General features: G+C 45.5%; 1 protein-coding gene across 4 annotated transcripts in view; it reads left to right on the forward strand.

The window, feature by feature from the left end:
- The window catches only part of DOCK8 (dedicator of cytokinesis 8), a 201,974-nt gene that overhangs the window by 96,814 nt on the left and 89,082 nt on the right, over positions 1-16,078 (forward strand). For all 4 annotated transcript variants that reach the window (XM_059411918.1, XM_059411919.1, XM_059411921.1 and 1 more), the window contains 3 exons: positions 686-822; positions 4,236-4,329; positions 5,233-5,395. In XM_059411918.1, the coding sequence (XP_059267901.1) occupies positions 686-822; positions 4,236-4,329; positions 5,233-5,395 (394 nt within the window). The remainder of the gene's footprint in view (positions 1-685; positions 823-4,235; positions 4,330-5,232; positions 5,396-16,078) is intronic.

The following is a 16,078-nucleotide window of genomic DNA, read 5'->3' on the forward strand; positions in this document are numbered from 1 at the left end:
TTTTAAGATTTTATTTATTTATTTGACAGAGAGAGATCACAAGGCAGAGAGGCAGGCAGAGAGAGAGAGAGGAGGAAGCAGGCTCCCTGCTGAGCAGAGAGCCCGATGCGGGACTCGATCCCAGGATCCTGAGATCATGACCTGAGCTGAAGGCAGCGGCTTAACCCACTGAGCCACCCAGGCGCCCTAACTCTGGCAACTTTGGGTCACAGTCCCAAAGTTCAGGGGCATTTGACCTCAGGCCTCTCCCAGCAGGATGCAAATGTAAAAATAAAACAAAAGCAAACAGTGTTGGCTCAATAAAGCTTCTCGGCAGACCCAGCTCTGGCTGCAGTGCTGGGCCCTGCTGGGTGGCCTGCCCTGATCTCCATGTGGGAGGGGCCTGCGGCTGCGCACGGCTTCTCCAGTCTGGTCAGAGGAAGACGAGGGGCTCCGACAGGGGGACAGAGGAAGGTGAGGCCAGTGGAGGGAAATTTTCATCCAAAACAAGGATGGCCACTTGCCATGTTCTCATTTCATGACTTAAAACTTCTCTTTCATGTACACTGAAATGAAGACAGCATTGGTGTCAACTACACTTCGATAATACATTTTTTAAATGCTGTCTTTTATATGATAAAGGTCATGACTGCTGTGTATTCACACAGAAAGGCATGTTTTCGAATGACGATTGTCTTCCTTACAGGGAGAGGCTCCGCGGGTGAGCGGAGAACTCTGTCCCAGACTAGAAGGCTTTCTGAAAGAGCCCTCTCCTTGGAGGAAAATGGGGTTGGCTCCAACTACAAGACCACCACCATGACCGTCAACAGCTTTTTCAAGCAGGTATCTCTTCCCGCTCCATTGGGTCTGAACTTCTCTTCTGGGTGGTATGAGTGTTGGAGCCCAAAGGGGAGGTATATGTAATGGTTAAGGGAGCAGGTTAGTTAACCTCATCAATCCTCAGTGTCGTGATCTGCAAAACAGGGACCACGGTGCTTGTCCCGTGGGGCAGGTGGGCGTGGTAGATGGCCGGAGGTGTGTAAAGCTCTGCTCAGAGAGCCTGGGATGGAGCAGAGGCTAAATGAGTGTTGGCTCATTTCATTGACAGAAGGTTTTGTTCCCACTAAGGCAAACCCTCCTCTTTGAACAATCACAGTCCAGTTCATAATCAAATCAGTACCATTTATTGGGCTATTAAGAGCATCTGGCCGGAACAGCCCTTTCCCCTTGGTCTTGGGCTTTCCCAGCCCAGCTGTGGTCCCTATCACCCCTACTCCGTCTTTCCACATTTCTGCCACATTTATTTCCTCATAGAGGGTCACCATCACGGATCTTTCTCTTTATTAGTTCAATAGATAATCAAGGTTATTTAAAAAATCAGAGAACTTCTGAGAGTGACCACATTCATAGAGACAGAAAGTAGACTGGTGGGTGCCAGAGGCGAGAGGAAGAGGGGAATCGGGAGTTGTTGTTTAATAGATACGGAGCTTCAGTTTTGGGAGATGGAAGAGTTCCAGAGATCGGTTGTACAACACCGTGAATGTACTTGGCCCTAATCACTGTGCGTTCAGAAAGGGATACGATGGTGCTGTTCTTATTAGGTCTATTTTACTACAAACACATTTGACTTAGACCCGGTTTGACTCTGACTTGGAAGAGTTTCCAAAGCTCAAGCAGTCTTCACGAAGCAGTTCAGGGGCCTCTCAACAACCCCAAATGCAAAAGGGATGCTGGGGGTGGGAGGTGTGGTGGCATGCCCATAGAAGTAGCATGGGACTGAAGAGTTTCTGTTTGGGATCTAGCCCTTTCTCTTGTCCTTGTGGGGACAGGGAGCAAAAGTACTTAACTGACTTTTCTTGTCTGTACTTGGGAATAAGACATACCTACTTACTTATCTACCTTAGCTACCTAGCTACCTACCTTCCTGGGCTATTGGATTAGAGCTCTTGCCCTTGAATCCTTGGCAGAGTACCTGGCCCTTATAGGTGCCTGGAGAGTAGTGTTTATGCTTAGCCTTCTTGTTCGAGACAAATCTGAAGAAAAGGAAGATAGGAAAAATACGGAAAGATGCTTTCTCTTTCTTTAAATGTTTGAAGAAGGAGGTAATCTTGTTCTGCCTTGTCTCAGAGGGTAAAACCAGCATTAGTGGATTTAAGTTACAGGGGAAGAAACTTTTGGCCTAGATTTGTACAGGTCAAGCAGGCTTCCTTAGAATGTAGTAGAAGGATTTTTGTTGAGAAGGATTTTTGTTGAGATAGTAAGTTGGGAGTGGTACAGAAGGAGTGTATTTTCCTTGTAAAAGGTATCTTTATTTTATTATACTTATCTTTCATTCAGTCATCTCATGTAATTGCATTATGGCCAGTCTCTTGTTTCTTGTCCCTGCAGTGTCCCGAAAAGCAAGTTTTAATTGTCTGGCTTAGCCTGTGACAGACCAAATGGACAATTCAACCCGTGGAGTAGTAGCATTTATCAAACACTCAGACCCAGAAGCACTCTTCTGAATGCTTTGGGTTAAGTACCCTTGTGTGTTCCTCTAAGTAGTCTTTTGAGGTGGGGTCTCTTACTATCCGGTTATGCCAACAAACAAAGAAGCATAGGGAGTGAAAGTCAGGATACAGAAGAATTACATAAGGTAACTGATGAGGCATATCAAGTTGATGCCCTGAAATCCCAATCCTGAAAAGAATGGATGCTCCTTCTTTTCAAGTATCCATGGAGCAGTCTTTATTTTTATTTTATTTTACTTTCTTTTGTTTTACTTTATTTTGCTTTATTTTATTTTATTTATTTGCTTTCCTTGCAAGTGTACTACTTAATCCCCATCAACCATTTCCCCTCTATCCCCCCACCCCCTTCCCCTCTGGTAGCCATTGTTTGTTCTCTATAGTCAAGAGTCTGTTCCTTGGTTTGCCTCTTTTCTTCCCCTTGTATTTATTTGTCTGGTTTCTTAAATTCCACATACAAGTGAAATCATAGGGTCTTTGTCTTTCTCTGACTAACTGACTTTGCTTAGCAGGATATGCTCTGGCTCCATCCACATCACTGCAAATGTCAAGATTTCATTCTTTTTTTATGGCTGTGTAATATTCCACTGTGTGTCTATACCCATATTCTTTATCCATTCATCTCTTGATAGGTACTTGAACTGCTTCCCTAATTAGATGCTGTAAATTATGCTGTTATAAGCGTAGGAGTACATGTATCCCTTTAAATTAGTTTTTATATCCTTCGGGTAAATACGCAGTAGTTCAAATACTGGATCATAGGGAAGTTCTATTTTTAATGTATTTGAGGAAGCATCATAGTCTTTTTTGCAGTGGCTGCACCAGTTTACATTCCCACCCACAGTGCACGAGGGTTCTTTTTTTTCCACATCCTTGCCAACATTTTTTTTCCTTGTGTTTTTGATTTTAGACATTCCGACCGGTGTGAGGCGATACCTCGTTGTGGTTTTGATTTGCATTTCTCTGATGATGAGTGATGTCGAGCATTTTTTCATGTGCCCATTGGCCATCTGGTTGTCTTCTTTGGAAAAATGTCTCTTCCTGTCTTCTGCCCATTTTTTAATTAGACTGTTTGTTTTTTGGGGTGTTGAGTTTTATAAATTCTTTATCCTGGATACTAACCCTTTATCAGATATGTCATTTGCAAAGAGCTCCCATTCAGTATAGACTGTCTTTTAGTTTTGTTGACTGTTTCCTTCACTGTGTAGAAGCTTTTCATTTTGATGTGGTCCTGATAGCTGTTCCCCTTGCCTCAAGAGCAGATCTGGAAAGATGTTGCTACAGCCGATGTCAGTGAAATTACTGCCTGTATGTTCTTCAAAGATTTTTATGGTTTCAAGTCTCACATTTAGGTCTTTAATCTGTTTTGAGTTTATTTTTGTGTGTGGTGTAAGGGAATGGTCCAGTTTCATTCTTCTGCATGTGGCTGTCCAATTTTCCCAACACCCTTTGTTGAAAAGACTGTCTTTTTCCCATTAGACATTCATTCTTCCTTTGCTGAAGGTTTATTGACCATATAATTGTGGGCTTATTCCTGGGCTTTCTATTCTGTTCCATTGATACGTGTATCTGGGAAGGAATATTTGACAAGAGGTTGAACTAAATTATTTCAGCAGTGGCTATAGTCATTGTTCCTATGAAAACCATGTCAGAATAAAACTTAAGGATCAAGGTCTTCCTGGAAATCACTGATCCTCACCCCAGGAGCCAGCGATGTCTCTGCACTAACCCTGAGTTCTCTTTTTGCAGGAGGGGGATCGCCTCAGTGACGAAGACTTATTCAAGTTTCTGGCTGACTACAAGAGATCTTCGTCCTTACAGAGAAGAGTCAAGCCGATTCCAGGTGTGGACGTCTTGTCTTTTCCTCGCTAACTGTCCCAAAGCCATGAATGAGTGGACACACTTTTGGACTAATGCTACAGTTTATAAAATAATGTTTGCGGGGCGCCTGGGTGGCTCAGTGGGTTAAAGCCTCTGCCTTCGGCTCAGGTCATGATCCCCAAGTCCTGGGATCGAGCCCCACGTCGGGCTCTCTGCTCAGCAGGGAGCCTGCTTCCCTTCCTCTCTCTCTGCCTGCCTCTCTGCCTACTTGTGATCTCTGTCTGTCAAATAAATTCAATCTTTTAAAAATAATAATAATAATAATAATGTTTGCTAAATAAATGTTTCCTGATTTTGCTTCAGGAGGGAAGAGTCTGAATTGGTCTATGTTTTTGAAAAATCTGTTAATATTTCTATTCCTATTAAAGGAGCATTATGTTTTAGATCTGGCTTTTCAGATAATCAGATAATAGTTTGAACAGAGCAGCATCTTTTATCAAATAAAATATTATATGAAACTCTTAGTGCAAAAAGAAAAGTGAGAGTGAGGTGCATTGGTAGAAGCTGAGATCATCTTCCTTTTTATTAGCTTAATAGATCCTGAGGCACCAGGGAACCCAGTTTGAAAACCACCAATTGTTAACTATGTGCTATTATAATGTGGTATTTTTAGAAGGAAGCTTAAAGATCCATTTTTTCTCATTGTACAATTCCTTGCTCTTTAATTTCTAGAAACTAAATCTCAAAAGTTATCAAAACATGATTTTTTTTTCCAACTAGAGGAAATTAGCTAGGAATTCCAAAACTCTTATACTCCCACAACTCATCCTTTCTTTCATAAAAGAAATACAGCACAACAGTCTTTCTTGAGTCCCGTGTCACATGACTGCATTTTTACCGAAGTAGTCCTGTTTTCCCTCTTTAGGCTTGCTCAGACTGGAAATTTCCCCAGCTCCAGAGATCATCAGTGGCTCCCTCACTCCTGAAATGCTGCCAGTGAAACCTTTTCCTGAAAACCGGACACGTCCACACAAAGAGATTTTGGAATTCCCCATCCGGGAAGTCTACGTCCCTCATACTGTGTACAGGTAAGAAACTTGGGCTCAGGGGAAACCGTGGAACCCACATGTAGAGTTGTGCTTGGGGACCACTCTCCGTATCCTTCAACCGATCTTCTTCCTTCCTAAATTTTGGGGAAAATGAAATACGATGTTTCCATAACTGTGGATCATGGTGAGATCCATTTCTAAAAATGGTTTATCTAATTTTATTTAACCAGAACATGTTACTTGAGTCAAAGTTGGAACGTGGGATTACTTTGGACATATTCCTTCCAGAAATGAAATAAGGTTCCTAGTCATTACCTCGGTTTCCCTTTGTGTAGAAGGATGTATTAGGGAAAGAGCAATGTGACCAAAAATGTTCTCATTGTCTAAAAGAAAGATTTTTTTAGCTCAAGATCAAGTCTGTCCTATAACATTGACAGCAATGGTAGACATCTTCATTATGTATGTTTCCGATACAACAGCCACTTGCCACCTGCGGCTGTTCGGCATTTGAATTGTGGCTAGAGTAACGGAGGAATGGAGATTTTTATATTATTTGATCTTTCTTGATTTGACTTTAAATCCAGATGCAAGCGGCCGGTGGTTACCATAGTGGGCAGAGCAGAACTGGACGGTAAAGGCCTAAGAGGTTAGGCTGCCTTGGTTTCTTGGTGGCCCTTCGCGGAGGGCTGGGAGGAAGCTGTTCTCACTTATTTTGCCAAAGACATTGCTGCTCATGTATTTTGGTTTTTCTTTTGAGAAGATTTTTTATTTTTTTTTTAAGATTTTATTTATATATTTAAGGGAGATGATGAACATGAGCTGGGTAGAGGGGGAAAGGGAGAAGCAGACCCCCCGCTGAGCAGGGAGCCTGCCGTGGGGCTCGATCCCAGGACCCTGGGATCATGACCTGAGCAGAAGGTCATGATCAACTGTTCAACTGACTGAGCCACCCAGGCACCCCTTGAAAAGATTTTTTATTTTATTTTATTTTAAAAATATTTTTTATGTATTTATTTGACTGAGAGAGAGAGAGATCACAAGTAGGCAGAGAGGCAGACAGTGAGAGAGGGAGAAGCAGGTTCCCCCGCTGAGCAGAGAGCCCGATGCGGGGCTCCGTCCCACAACCCCCAGATCATGACCTGAGCCAAAGGCAGAGGCTTAACCCACTGAGCCACCCAGGTGCCCCTGAGAAGATTTTTTTTTAATTGTGGAGAAGAATGTTATAACCAGTACCTTTTTGCCACCATCCAGAAATGACGTTTGTTTTCATGCATTTTATACACATACACATGTACATTCTTACTGGTTACGTTGAAGTCTGCTTTATCCCCCGTCTCCAGACACAGGCTTCTACCTTGCCTCCCACACACCACAGTTATTATGAAGTTGGATGGTTCCTTACTTCTGTTTTACAACACACACACACACACACAGACATACAGACACACACACACACACACATACAACACACAACACACGTGAACCCCGAATGGTCTTATTTTTATATTCATTTAAAATGTACATCAATAGCTTTACACTCTGTGTTACACTGTACTTTTCAATATAACAGTATAATTTTTCTTCTTTGATTATTATTGCGGCTTCGTGAATCCTATTATTTCAATGGGTCATACTCGGCGACGATAAATTATCCTACATAATTATTCTGATTTTCACAAATTTGACCAAGTTCTTAACAGCTTGTGTTTTGGGAATATTACTATAGATGCAGATAGCGCTTCGTCGTGCTTTCGACTGGGATATAGTATTTTGTAGGAAGAGGCCCTACTGTATTTCTCCATTTCTTATTTTTCTATTGATGGACGCTTATGTTTTTACCAATTCGGGGCTCTTCGAAACACTGCAGCGAGGGTTTCTGTCCTTGTTTCTCTTTGCACACGTGTGACCGCCTCTCTAAGCAGCGTGCCTCAAAGTGACCCTGCTGGGTCGCAAGGAATCCGCATTTTTCAGTTTTATTCGTGCCACCCCCTTTTCCAAAACCGTACCCGCTCGCAGTCCTTCCTCCCAGCATGGAAGTGAGCCCGTTCCCCCACATCCCCACTCACACTTCCCAGTGTGAAGCGTGTGTATGCCGACCCGACATGCAAAGAATCTCAGAACTGACCCGGTCCCCACCCCCACATCTCCAGATGCGCAAAACTGAGACCCAGGGTGGGGAAGTGAGTGGTTTGTTGACGTCAAGACGTCAAGAATTACAGCGAGAAGTAGGAACAGGCATCCGTTCAGTTAGAAATGGACCTTTTCCTTCAGTACCAAAGTCCCTCCCAATTATTCCCTGTTCCGAAGCAGCTTTTCATTGTCCTTGCTCAATCCTCAAACACAGACTCCGCCCCCATCCCTTTCCATCGATGAACAAGTATTTCTGGCTTAGTGGTTTCAGCTCCCCATTCCCAAGAGGGAGAGGAAGGCATGAAAAGGTTTGCTTGTGGAGGCTGTATTTGTATCTTTTTAGAAACCCTGTCCTATCATTGGAAAAAGAAATGCTTCTGGCATTGGAATAAACTTGCATCAAATGAATTCTGTGGTGACTCAACTTCTCCTCAGTATTTAATCACCCCGGGGAGGCATTTATGGCGCTTTCTACTCCTTGCTGCAAACATTATCCCTTAATTACATCACCGCGGGACTCAGAGTGCATTTGTGCGATGTGGGATTCAGGAGTTCTAACGAGGACATGTCCGGACAGATTCCTCTGAACCTGACTTGGCATCGTGAGAAACACCCACAGGGACACAGTGCATGTTCTTCGGCTCCACTGGACACTCTAGACGCGCCAACGCCGGCCCACTAGGAACCCGGTCTTCAGTATCCCTTCGGCACCGTCGCCGGGCTCCTAGGCCACCGTATTTTATAGCTTCTGTGAGGAAGGAGAGTCACAGTGACCTCAAGAGAGCGTCTTGTCTACCTCTCTTGTGCTCTTGTTAAATGTTTACTATTTTTGCAACAGTCCCCACATGCTTTTTCGTGGTTCTGATTAGGTTGGTCTTAAGAGCATCCCAACCGTGGATGAATCTTCCCCTCTCCACACACCTCCAGCTCCATTGCAGACAATAGAAGTGGAAGGCTTGGGTCAGATCTGAACGCTGGGTCAGACCCGTGAGCTGACTGTGGGCCTTCGCTGAGCGAGGCTGCTCACCTGTGCCCGAATCCAGCCCTCTTTTGTGCCTTCTCATCTCCTTATACCTCCAGAAACCTGGAACCTTGTGGCTTTTCTATCCCTTTTCCCCTCTGATCAAAGTCTTTCTTTCTTTTTTTTTTTTTTAAAGATTTTATTTATTTATTTGACAGACAGAGATCACAGGTAGGCAGAGAGGCAGACAGAGAGGAAGGGAAGCAGGCTCCTCACTGAGCAGAGAGCCTGATGCGGGGCTCGATCCCAGGACCTTGAGATCATGACCTGAGCCGAAGGCAGCGGCTTAACCCACTGAGCCACCCAGGCGCCCCAAAGTCTTTTTTCAAGCAAAGATTTCCAAACCTTCTTACATTGTGGTATCAAGAGTGGGTATGCCCTAAAGTCTTCTCTGTCGTACAGGTTTTATCATTTCAGCAGGAGTAGCAGTGCCTTTTTCTTTTTAAAAAAATTTTTCCTTCGACCTCGTTGAATTCTGGACAGCACGCTAAGGGTTTGGCCTGTCGCTAGCTGTCCCTGCTGACATTGCTGTTTCCGTGTCTCTGATCCTGGTCCCAGTTGCGTCCCTTTAACAAAATCAAGGGAATGAAAATTAAGATTTACAGAGTGGGTGAGTTAGTTTTATAGAGGGTCCACCTCAGGAATTTGAAATATAGCTTGACTTAGAGAAATTTGATTTGCCTGGAACTTGTGGGGATGCATCTTCTGGGCCAAGCACGGAATGTCTGTGGTGACAAACCCAGGATCTGAATTTGGGTAATTTTCACCTGAACTGTTGAGGTCCCTGGGTGCGGGAAACTCTTAAGTGGATCCAGTGGGAGGTGTGTTTTCTTTTTAAAAAAAAAATTGGGGGGGGGGCACCTGGGTGGCTCAGTGGCTTAAAGCCTCTGCCTTCGGCTCAGGTCATGATCCCAAGGTCCTGGGATCGAGCCCGGAGTCAGGCTCTCTGCTCAGCGGGGAGCCTGCTTCTCTTCCTCTCTCTCTGCCTGCCCCTCTGGCTACTTGTGTCTACTACTACTGTCTGTCCAATGGATAAATAAAATCTTTTTTTAAAAAAATTATTTATTTATTTATTTATTTATTTATTTATTTGACACAGAGAGAGAGACAGCGAGAGAGGGGCTACAGGCAGGGAGAGTGGGTGAGGGAGAAAGTGGCTAAGTGGGGAGCCTGATGCGGGGCTTGATCCCAGGACTCTGGAATCATGACCTGAGCTGAAGGCAGACGCTTCACCACTGAGCCACGCAGGCGCCCCAGGAGGTGTTTTCTGGGCGAGAAGGTGAGGGCTGGCCAGAGTCACACATGATAGGAATCTAAGTAGGGGTGAGGCTTCGATTTACCACCGTGTGAGTAGAACTCAAGAGAACTGTTTTTTAGTGTCTTCGAGGAGCATCTGTCGCAGGGCCTCTAATACAACGGGGCTAGATAAGCTGACATTGACTTCCTGTTCTCAGTCCCCTCATCCCTCCGACCTCTGCAGGGGGCCTCTGCCAGCCACCAGCTGGTACCCAAAGGAGCTCCATCCGCACTGTCTTCTCTGTGGAGTCCTTGGTGACTCTGCCTTACTCAGAGTGATTTACGGAATAATCTAGACCAGTTACAGGAGCCCTGCACCCGGCTCCAGAAGCATCCACGTGAGCCCCCATGGGGCGGTCACTCGTGAAACAGACCCACGCTCTGAGGGAAGAGGTGAACTTCTAGAGCCAGAAGTGCTATTCCCAGGAATGGCCGGCCTCTCCCGAACCAGGGGCTTTGGCCATCAGTGCGCCACATGCAACCTCCCGGGACAGGGGCGTGGGGTGGGACGAGACCCAGACCCAGCCCAGCCCCGTTGCGAAATCATGGGCAGGACAGCTGGGAAAATGAGGTTGATAAACAGGCTTATCCACGTCTGACGTGGGCACCCCTTTCTCCACGGCCAGATGCAGATGTTAGCCCGGTCACATGTTTGAGCCCACTCCTGGCTTATGTCCCAGGGGCCCAGCAGCTGGTGAGGGGGATGCCAGCTGCTGCCTTCTGTGGGGCTGGGGATGGAGGAACAGCGGGGCTGCCGCCGAGGCCCAGCCTGACCTCTCGGGGCACCCGGTCCTGCGGCTGCCATGGGGGTGTGTGCGGAGATCATAGGCACTGAGCTTGTAATTAGCTTGTTAACCTCCTGGCCGTCCTTTTAGCGGGTGATTAGATCAGAGAAAGCCCCATGAAGTACATTTTCACCTCCTATCCCCCCCTCCCAAAGGCTCTGAAGCCTTTTTATCCAATTAGCAGACTTGCTGTGGAGGACCGAGCTTGCCGAGAGCAAGTACATCCGTTGGAACACGATTTCTTGGATGGATAATGAGCTGTTTTCAGGCGTCCCCCTTTTTAGCAGAATGTTCTCAGACCAGCAGTCCGCATGCCCAAAGCTCGCCTGAGGCCTGGTTGACCAGGGAGGTGTCTCCCTTATCACAGGGGGAAGCAGGAGGTTGAAAACCATCAGACCAGCATCCTACAGAGGTAGGGAGAAGGGTGTAAGATAAATGTACAAGCTAATCCTGAACAGATACCTGAAAGCCAAAATTTCATGGAAGGAAAGGAAGAGAAATAATTCTGGAGGGGTGGGTCGGAGGGGGCCGGGGCACACGGAGTAGAAGGTGACCTTGAGACAGACTTCTCTTGGGTCCATGGCAATGGACTCCCATTCTGAGCTCCACTGGCTGTACGTCCAGCCAGGATCTTTTCCGCACTGTGTGTTGGGGCCACAGCGGATCCTGCTGCTGGAGTATCAGGTCAGGAGAATTGGGAACGACCAAGTGTTGGAGCAGGAAATCGCTCCCCAGGACGACAGTGTTTTTTATAACACGATATGCTAAGATGCTGTGAGTACTCCAGCATGACTGCTAATTAACAGTCCGTGGCTTCCGATAAGGCTGCCTGGGTGTAAATCACCATCGAACAATACCTTCCTTAAGTGGCTATCAAAATAATAACTCCCCATTCTTACGTGTCTCTTATGTTCCTTGAATTTTATGTCTCTTGGAACGCACAGCCTACTCTGGCAGTTCTAAATTATTGAAGTACGAAAGTGCAGAGTAAATTCTCTCTCCCACTACTGATTTCTAGTCATCCAACCCCTTCCTTGGGGAGAGCCTTTTAAATATGTGTACATATACATCTGTTTGATTTTATCTGCATATTTATTCCACAAATACTGAGTGCCAGGCCCTTTTCTAGACAATAGAGAAATTCTAGTGAACAAAATAGATGAAAATCCCATAAATTCCACAGTTCTGTTTCTGACCCTTGGAAACAGCCATTTTTATCAATGTGTGTCCCTCCAGAGATGGATGATGTCTGTACAAGCCAATATAGCTCTGGGATTTTTCCTTTCACAATGCAAGCATAGCGAAATCTCTACACTGTTCTGCGTCTTGAGTTCTCATCAAATACTGGGTTTTGGAGAGCCCTTCTGATGAATACATAAAATTATGTCTCTAACAGCTGCACTGAATCTCATTGAGATGCATTATGATTTACTTAACCCATGATACCGAGCATCTAAGATGTTGCCAATCTTTTGTAACAAATGATGTTACAGTGAAAAAAAAAATCTTATATAACTTTTCACACCTGAGCAAACATACTTACTGGATCCACTTTCTCCTTTTCATCTTTAAAGGGATGTTGAAAGAACTCTGCCTTATAAGACAATCCTAAAACCCAGTCCTTGGTTTTACTAACCTCAGCAAGTAGTTGCTTGAAGAAAATAAACCCTATTATAAACAAACATTATATTTAGAAGAGCAGTGCAACACAGGCAAAACCGAAATGAATTCCTACTGCGTGAACTGTCCCGATACTTAAGTCCTTGTACGTGATTTCGCTGTGGCACGTTGGGCTCAATAATAATTCGGGAACACGATCCCCCTTTCCCGATGCCTTGCTCCAAAATTCAGTTGTCTTCCTTCTTTTCAGAATGAAAGAGATCAGAAGGGAGGCAGTGACCTGGCAGGACTTCCCCACAAGCACCGGCTTTGCCAAGCCCAGCCCGCAGTACATCCTTCCGCCACTTGAGGGCACAATTTGCTCACTTTCTAGGTGCCGACCCACCTGTTTTGGTTTTCCCCCATTACAAAGCAGAGGGAGTCGTGATTTATTAAAGGAAAACACACATTTGATTGATTGATTGATCGATTGCCTTTGAAGCGCAGGACCAGGAAGAACTGAAAAGTATTGCAGTGTCCTGAGAGATTACTATTGTCTTTTTTAGGGGGGTGGGGGGCAAAGTCGTGAATCCTAACTGGTCCCCTTCTGTCTTCTTTCATTAAGTAAGTCATGACCTTAGAAAGCCAGCACTTTTCAAAGCTCTGTGCTGTCCATCTGAAACTAATGTAATGTTCCGTGGCAACTGTACCGAAATCAAGAATTTGTTAAAAACATGAGGCAGTGATGAATCCTCACGGAGATCGCGTGTGCCCGGTAGTGTCTGTTGTTCCTCAAGTCCCCGCCCCACGTTCATCTGAAGTTCAAGACTCCTTCCCTGGGAGGGCACCTTGCGCGAATGTGACTGTCCTCCTGAGAGACCCTGCCCTGTCCCCTGGAGGATGGTGTCCTTCTCCTCCCTGAAGATCCTTTATCCACAGGCGGGTTCACGCCGCCTCCCGTTTGGACCTGGGCGGGACAAAGTTGATGAGTTAGCGGCAGCAGGGAGACGGTGATGCAAATAAAGCAGACCTGGGTATGTATTTAATTATGATGAACAGTCGGGCTGGCCGAGGAGGAGCTCCCTAAAATGCAGGAAGCCTTCTTTCTTTGATTTTGAGACTTTTCTTTTTTTTTTTTTTAATATTAAAATCGGTTCTTTGAAGTGTCTTTCTCCTGATGAGACATCCTTCAGGGAGTTATTTCTTCTTACTCCCCAGCCGAGCAGGTGCAGGGGGAAACAGCTTCTCTCCTTTTGAGCTTTTTCATGCTCAGATCTGACTTTCTCCTGTGCTGTGTAGACGATCCGGGGCGAGTGGTCACCCACACTCTTCCTGTGCTGTGCCTGACCCCCGCTAACACAGAGGTGTTTTAAGAGCTCTCACTCGTGATGGACGTCCTGTGGTTTCAAGGCGTCGGACCCCATGCCCTTGACCCTTCTCAGCAAAAGTCACAATACCCTGGGGCCAGAAGTTAGAGGCTGTGTCAGAGTCTCCGCAGGGGACAAAGTGGGTAGGGGTTGGGGCAGGACAGGTGGGCCCCACAGCATAGAGTGAAATAGACTTTACTGTTTTAAACGTTGCTGCATTAAATTGAACTATTTATTGATAGTTAAGTGGTGGGGAAAGACTGAGTTTTACAGGGGCATAACGGAATTTTTTTAAAATGCTCATCAATCAGATTTTGTGTATCTTTTATAACTAAAAAATGAATTTCATTTATCTGCAAGCCTAAAAACCAGATAGGTTATAGAACTTAAAATGTGCCAGTTTCACCTCATGTGTTCTATGTTCTTTGTTTGACGACCTTCAAAAGGTATGTTGGGGGTTTGGCGTGCCTGGTGGCTCAGTCAGTTAAGCCTCAGGCTTCCTGGGATCCAGTCCCTCAGCAGGATCCTTGCTCAGAGGGGAGCCTGCTTCTCCCCCTGCTTGTGCTCTCTCTCTCTGACAGATAAATAAAATCTTAAAAAGAAAAAAAAGAAAGGTCAACTGGGATCCGTGCAACCATGTAGAAATAGAAATATTATAGGTTGATAAGGATAATAGTAGAGGAATTCAACTTACTGGCTCCTTTGAGCAATTTTAAAGAGATTTCCATGCCTACGGCTAAAAATCCCACACTTAGCAGTAAGAACCTCTCGAAGCTCATTTCTCAACTTTCCCTAAAGTTTCAGGCTTTAAAACTGCACCTGTGGTTCCTTTGGCCCCTCCCCACTTTCTTCATTGGGGGAGATGCGGGTGGTGTTTTCTCTCCTATCAGAGCCCCTAGACCAGTGCCACAGCTTCTCTGAGGTCCCTTCTTGGGTTTATAGATAGAAGTGGGCCAGTTTCTCCATATTATTAATAAATTTGCACTGTGGCCATATCAGCCTATCAGCTTGTGTCCGCCAGGGTGGCACGCAGAGATACACCCTCTACTTTTTTCCCCTTTGAGAAAATCGGAAAAAAAAAAAAAAAAGAGGCAAATGCAGAAACCTCAGCTCCTCCCGAGCTCACAGTTGGGTTCTGTCTTGCCTTCCTTGCATCACTGACCTTAACATATCCCAGTGGCAAAACTTTGTACCCCACCATCGTTGACCTGAGTCCCGCCAAAGTCCGCACTGTCCAGGACTCTCGGATGGTACTGGAATTCTCCCATAACATCAGTGAGATCTTCCCAGTGAGGAGAGGAAAAGGGAAGGAGGTGACTCATTTTCCCCAGATGGGCTTTCTCTCGTTGTCATCACCAGCCAGCCCCCACCCGAAGGGGTAGCTGGATGGCTGCTTTCTCTTTTGTAAAGAACAAACCTCAGATTAGTGGTCTGTCCTTACTTGGTGGAAAAGCAAACTGAGAGCACTTAGCAGTGCAAACCACCCCCCCCCAATAATATTTTGAAACCAGTGAAATTTTGCTGAGACCAGACATAAAGAACAGCTTTAATGGGGACAAAGGGAGGAAATATTTTTACCAAACAGAACCATTCAGCCTGAAGGGAAGCTGCTCTACTGCCCAGAAAGGTACCCAAGATCAGAGTCAAGAGACCGAGTCTCCGTTTCTTCATCTGTAAAATGGAGTAACTCCAAGATACTTGGGGAGATAATAAAGACTTCACGTGCGAACGTGCTTTGCGAAATGTAAAATGCTCTACGGTACACGTGCTAACGGTTGCTATTTGTGTGACATCGCATCAGTAACTGCTCTCAGTATTCGCATGTAGCAGGGGAAGAAGCAGGTTGAATTTAAGCTGACTTGCTGGTGTTTTGCTCTGGTGGGGTCTGGTGGGACCATGGCGCCGGCTGCACCCCTTATGTCTCTAGCATCCTGCTGGGTGGATTTTCTCCTCTGCAAGGCCCGGGCAGAGCCAGGGTGACTGCCCCAATTTTCCTTGTATGGTCAGTCTCCGACTGAGAGTAAACTCTAAGCAGGTGCCTGGGGAGGGCATTATTCTCATACGAAGGTTTTGTTGTTGTTTTTTTTTTAAGATTTTATTTATTTATTGGACAGAGAGATCACAAGTAGGCAGAGAGGCAGGCAGAGAGGAGAGAGAGAGAGGAGGAAGCAGGCTCCCTGCTGAGCAGAGAACCCGATGCGGGGCTCGATCCCAGGACCCTGAGATTATGACCTGAGCTGAAGGCAGAGGCTTTAACCCACTGAGCCACCCAGGTGCCCCATGTCTGGTAGTCTTAAAAAAATGCAGCCCAGTCCCAATCTGGCATTGGAAGAGTGTCTTTAATTTGAAATTTAGGTCTTTTACAAAGCCAAATATTACTGAAGTGCTTGTTCTGTTTTTATGTGGGGAAGCGATCCTTAAAATTTTGCTGCTTTAGAGGAGAAGAAAGGATGTGGCTGATACTTCTTAGCATTCTTCTTAGCTTTTGTCTGACTGGTCGCAGCCTCTCAAAGAAACATTAATT

Source organism: Mustela nigripes, chromosome 9, assembly GCF_022355385.1.
Source record: "Mustela nigripes isolate SB6536 chromosome 9, MUSNIG.SB6536, whole genome shotgun sequence".
Classification (NCBI taxonomy): domain Eukaryota; kingdom Metazoa; phylum Chordata; class Mammalia; order Carnivora; family Mustelidae; genus Mustela; species Mustela nigripes.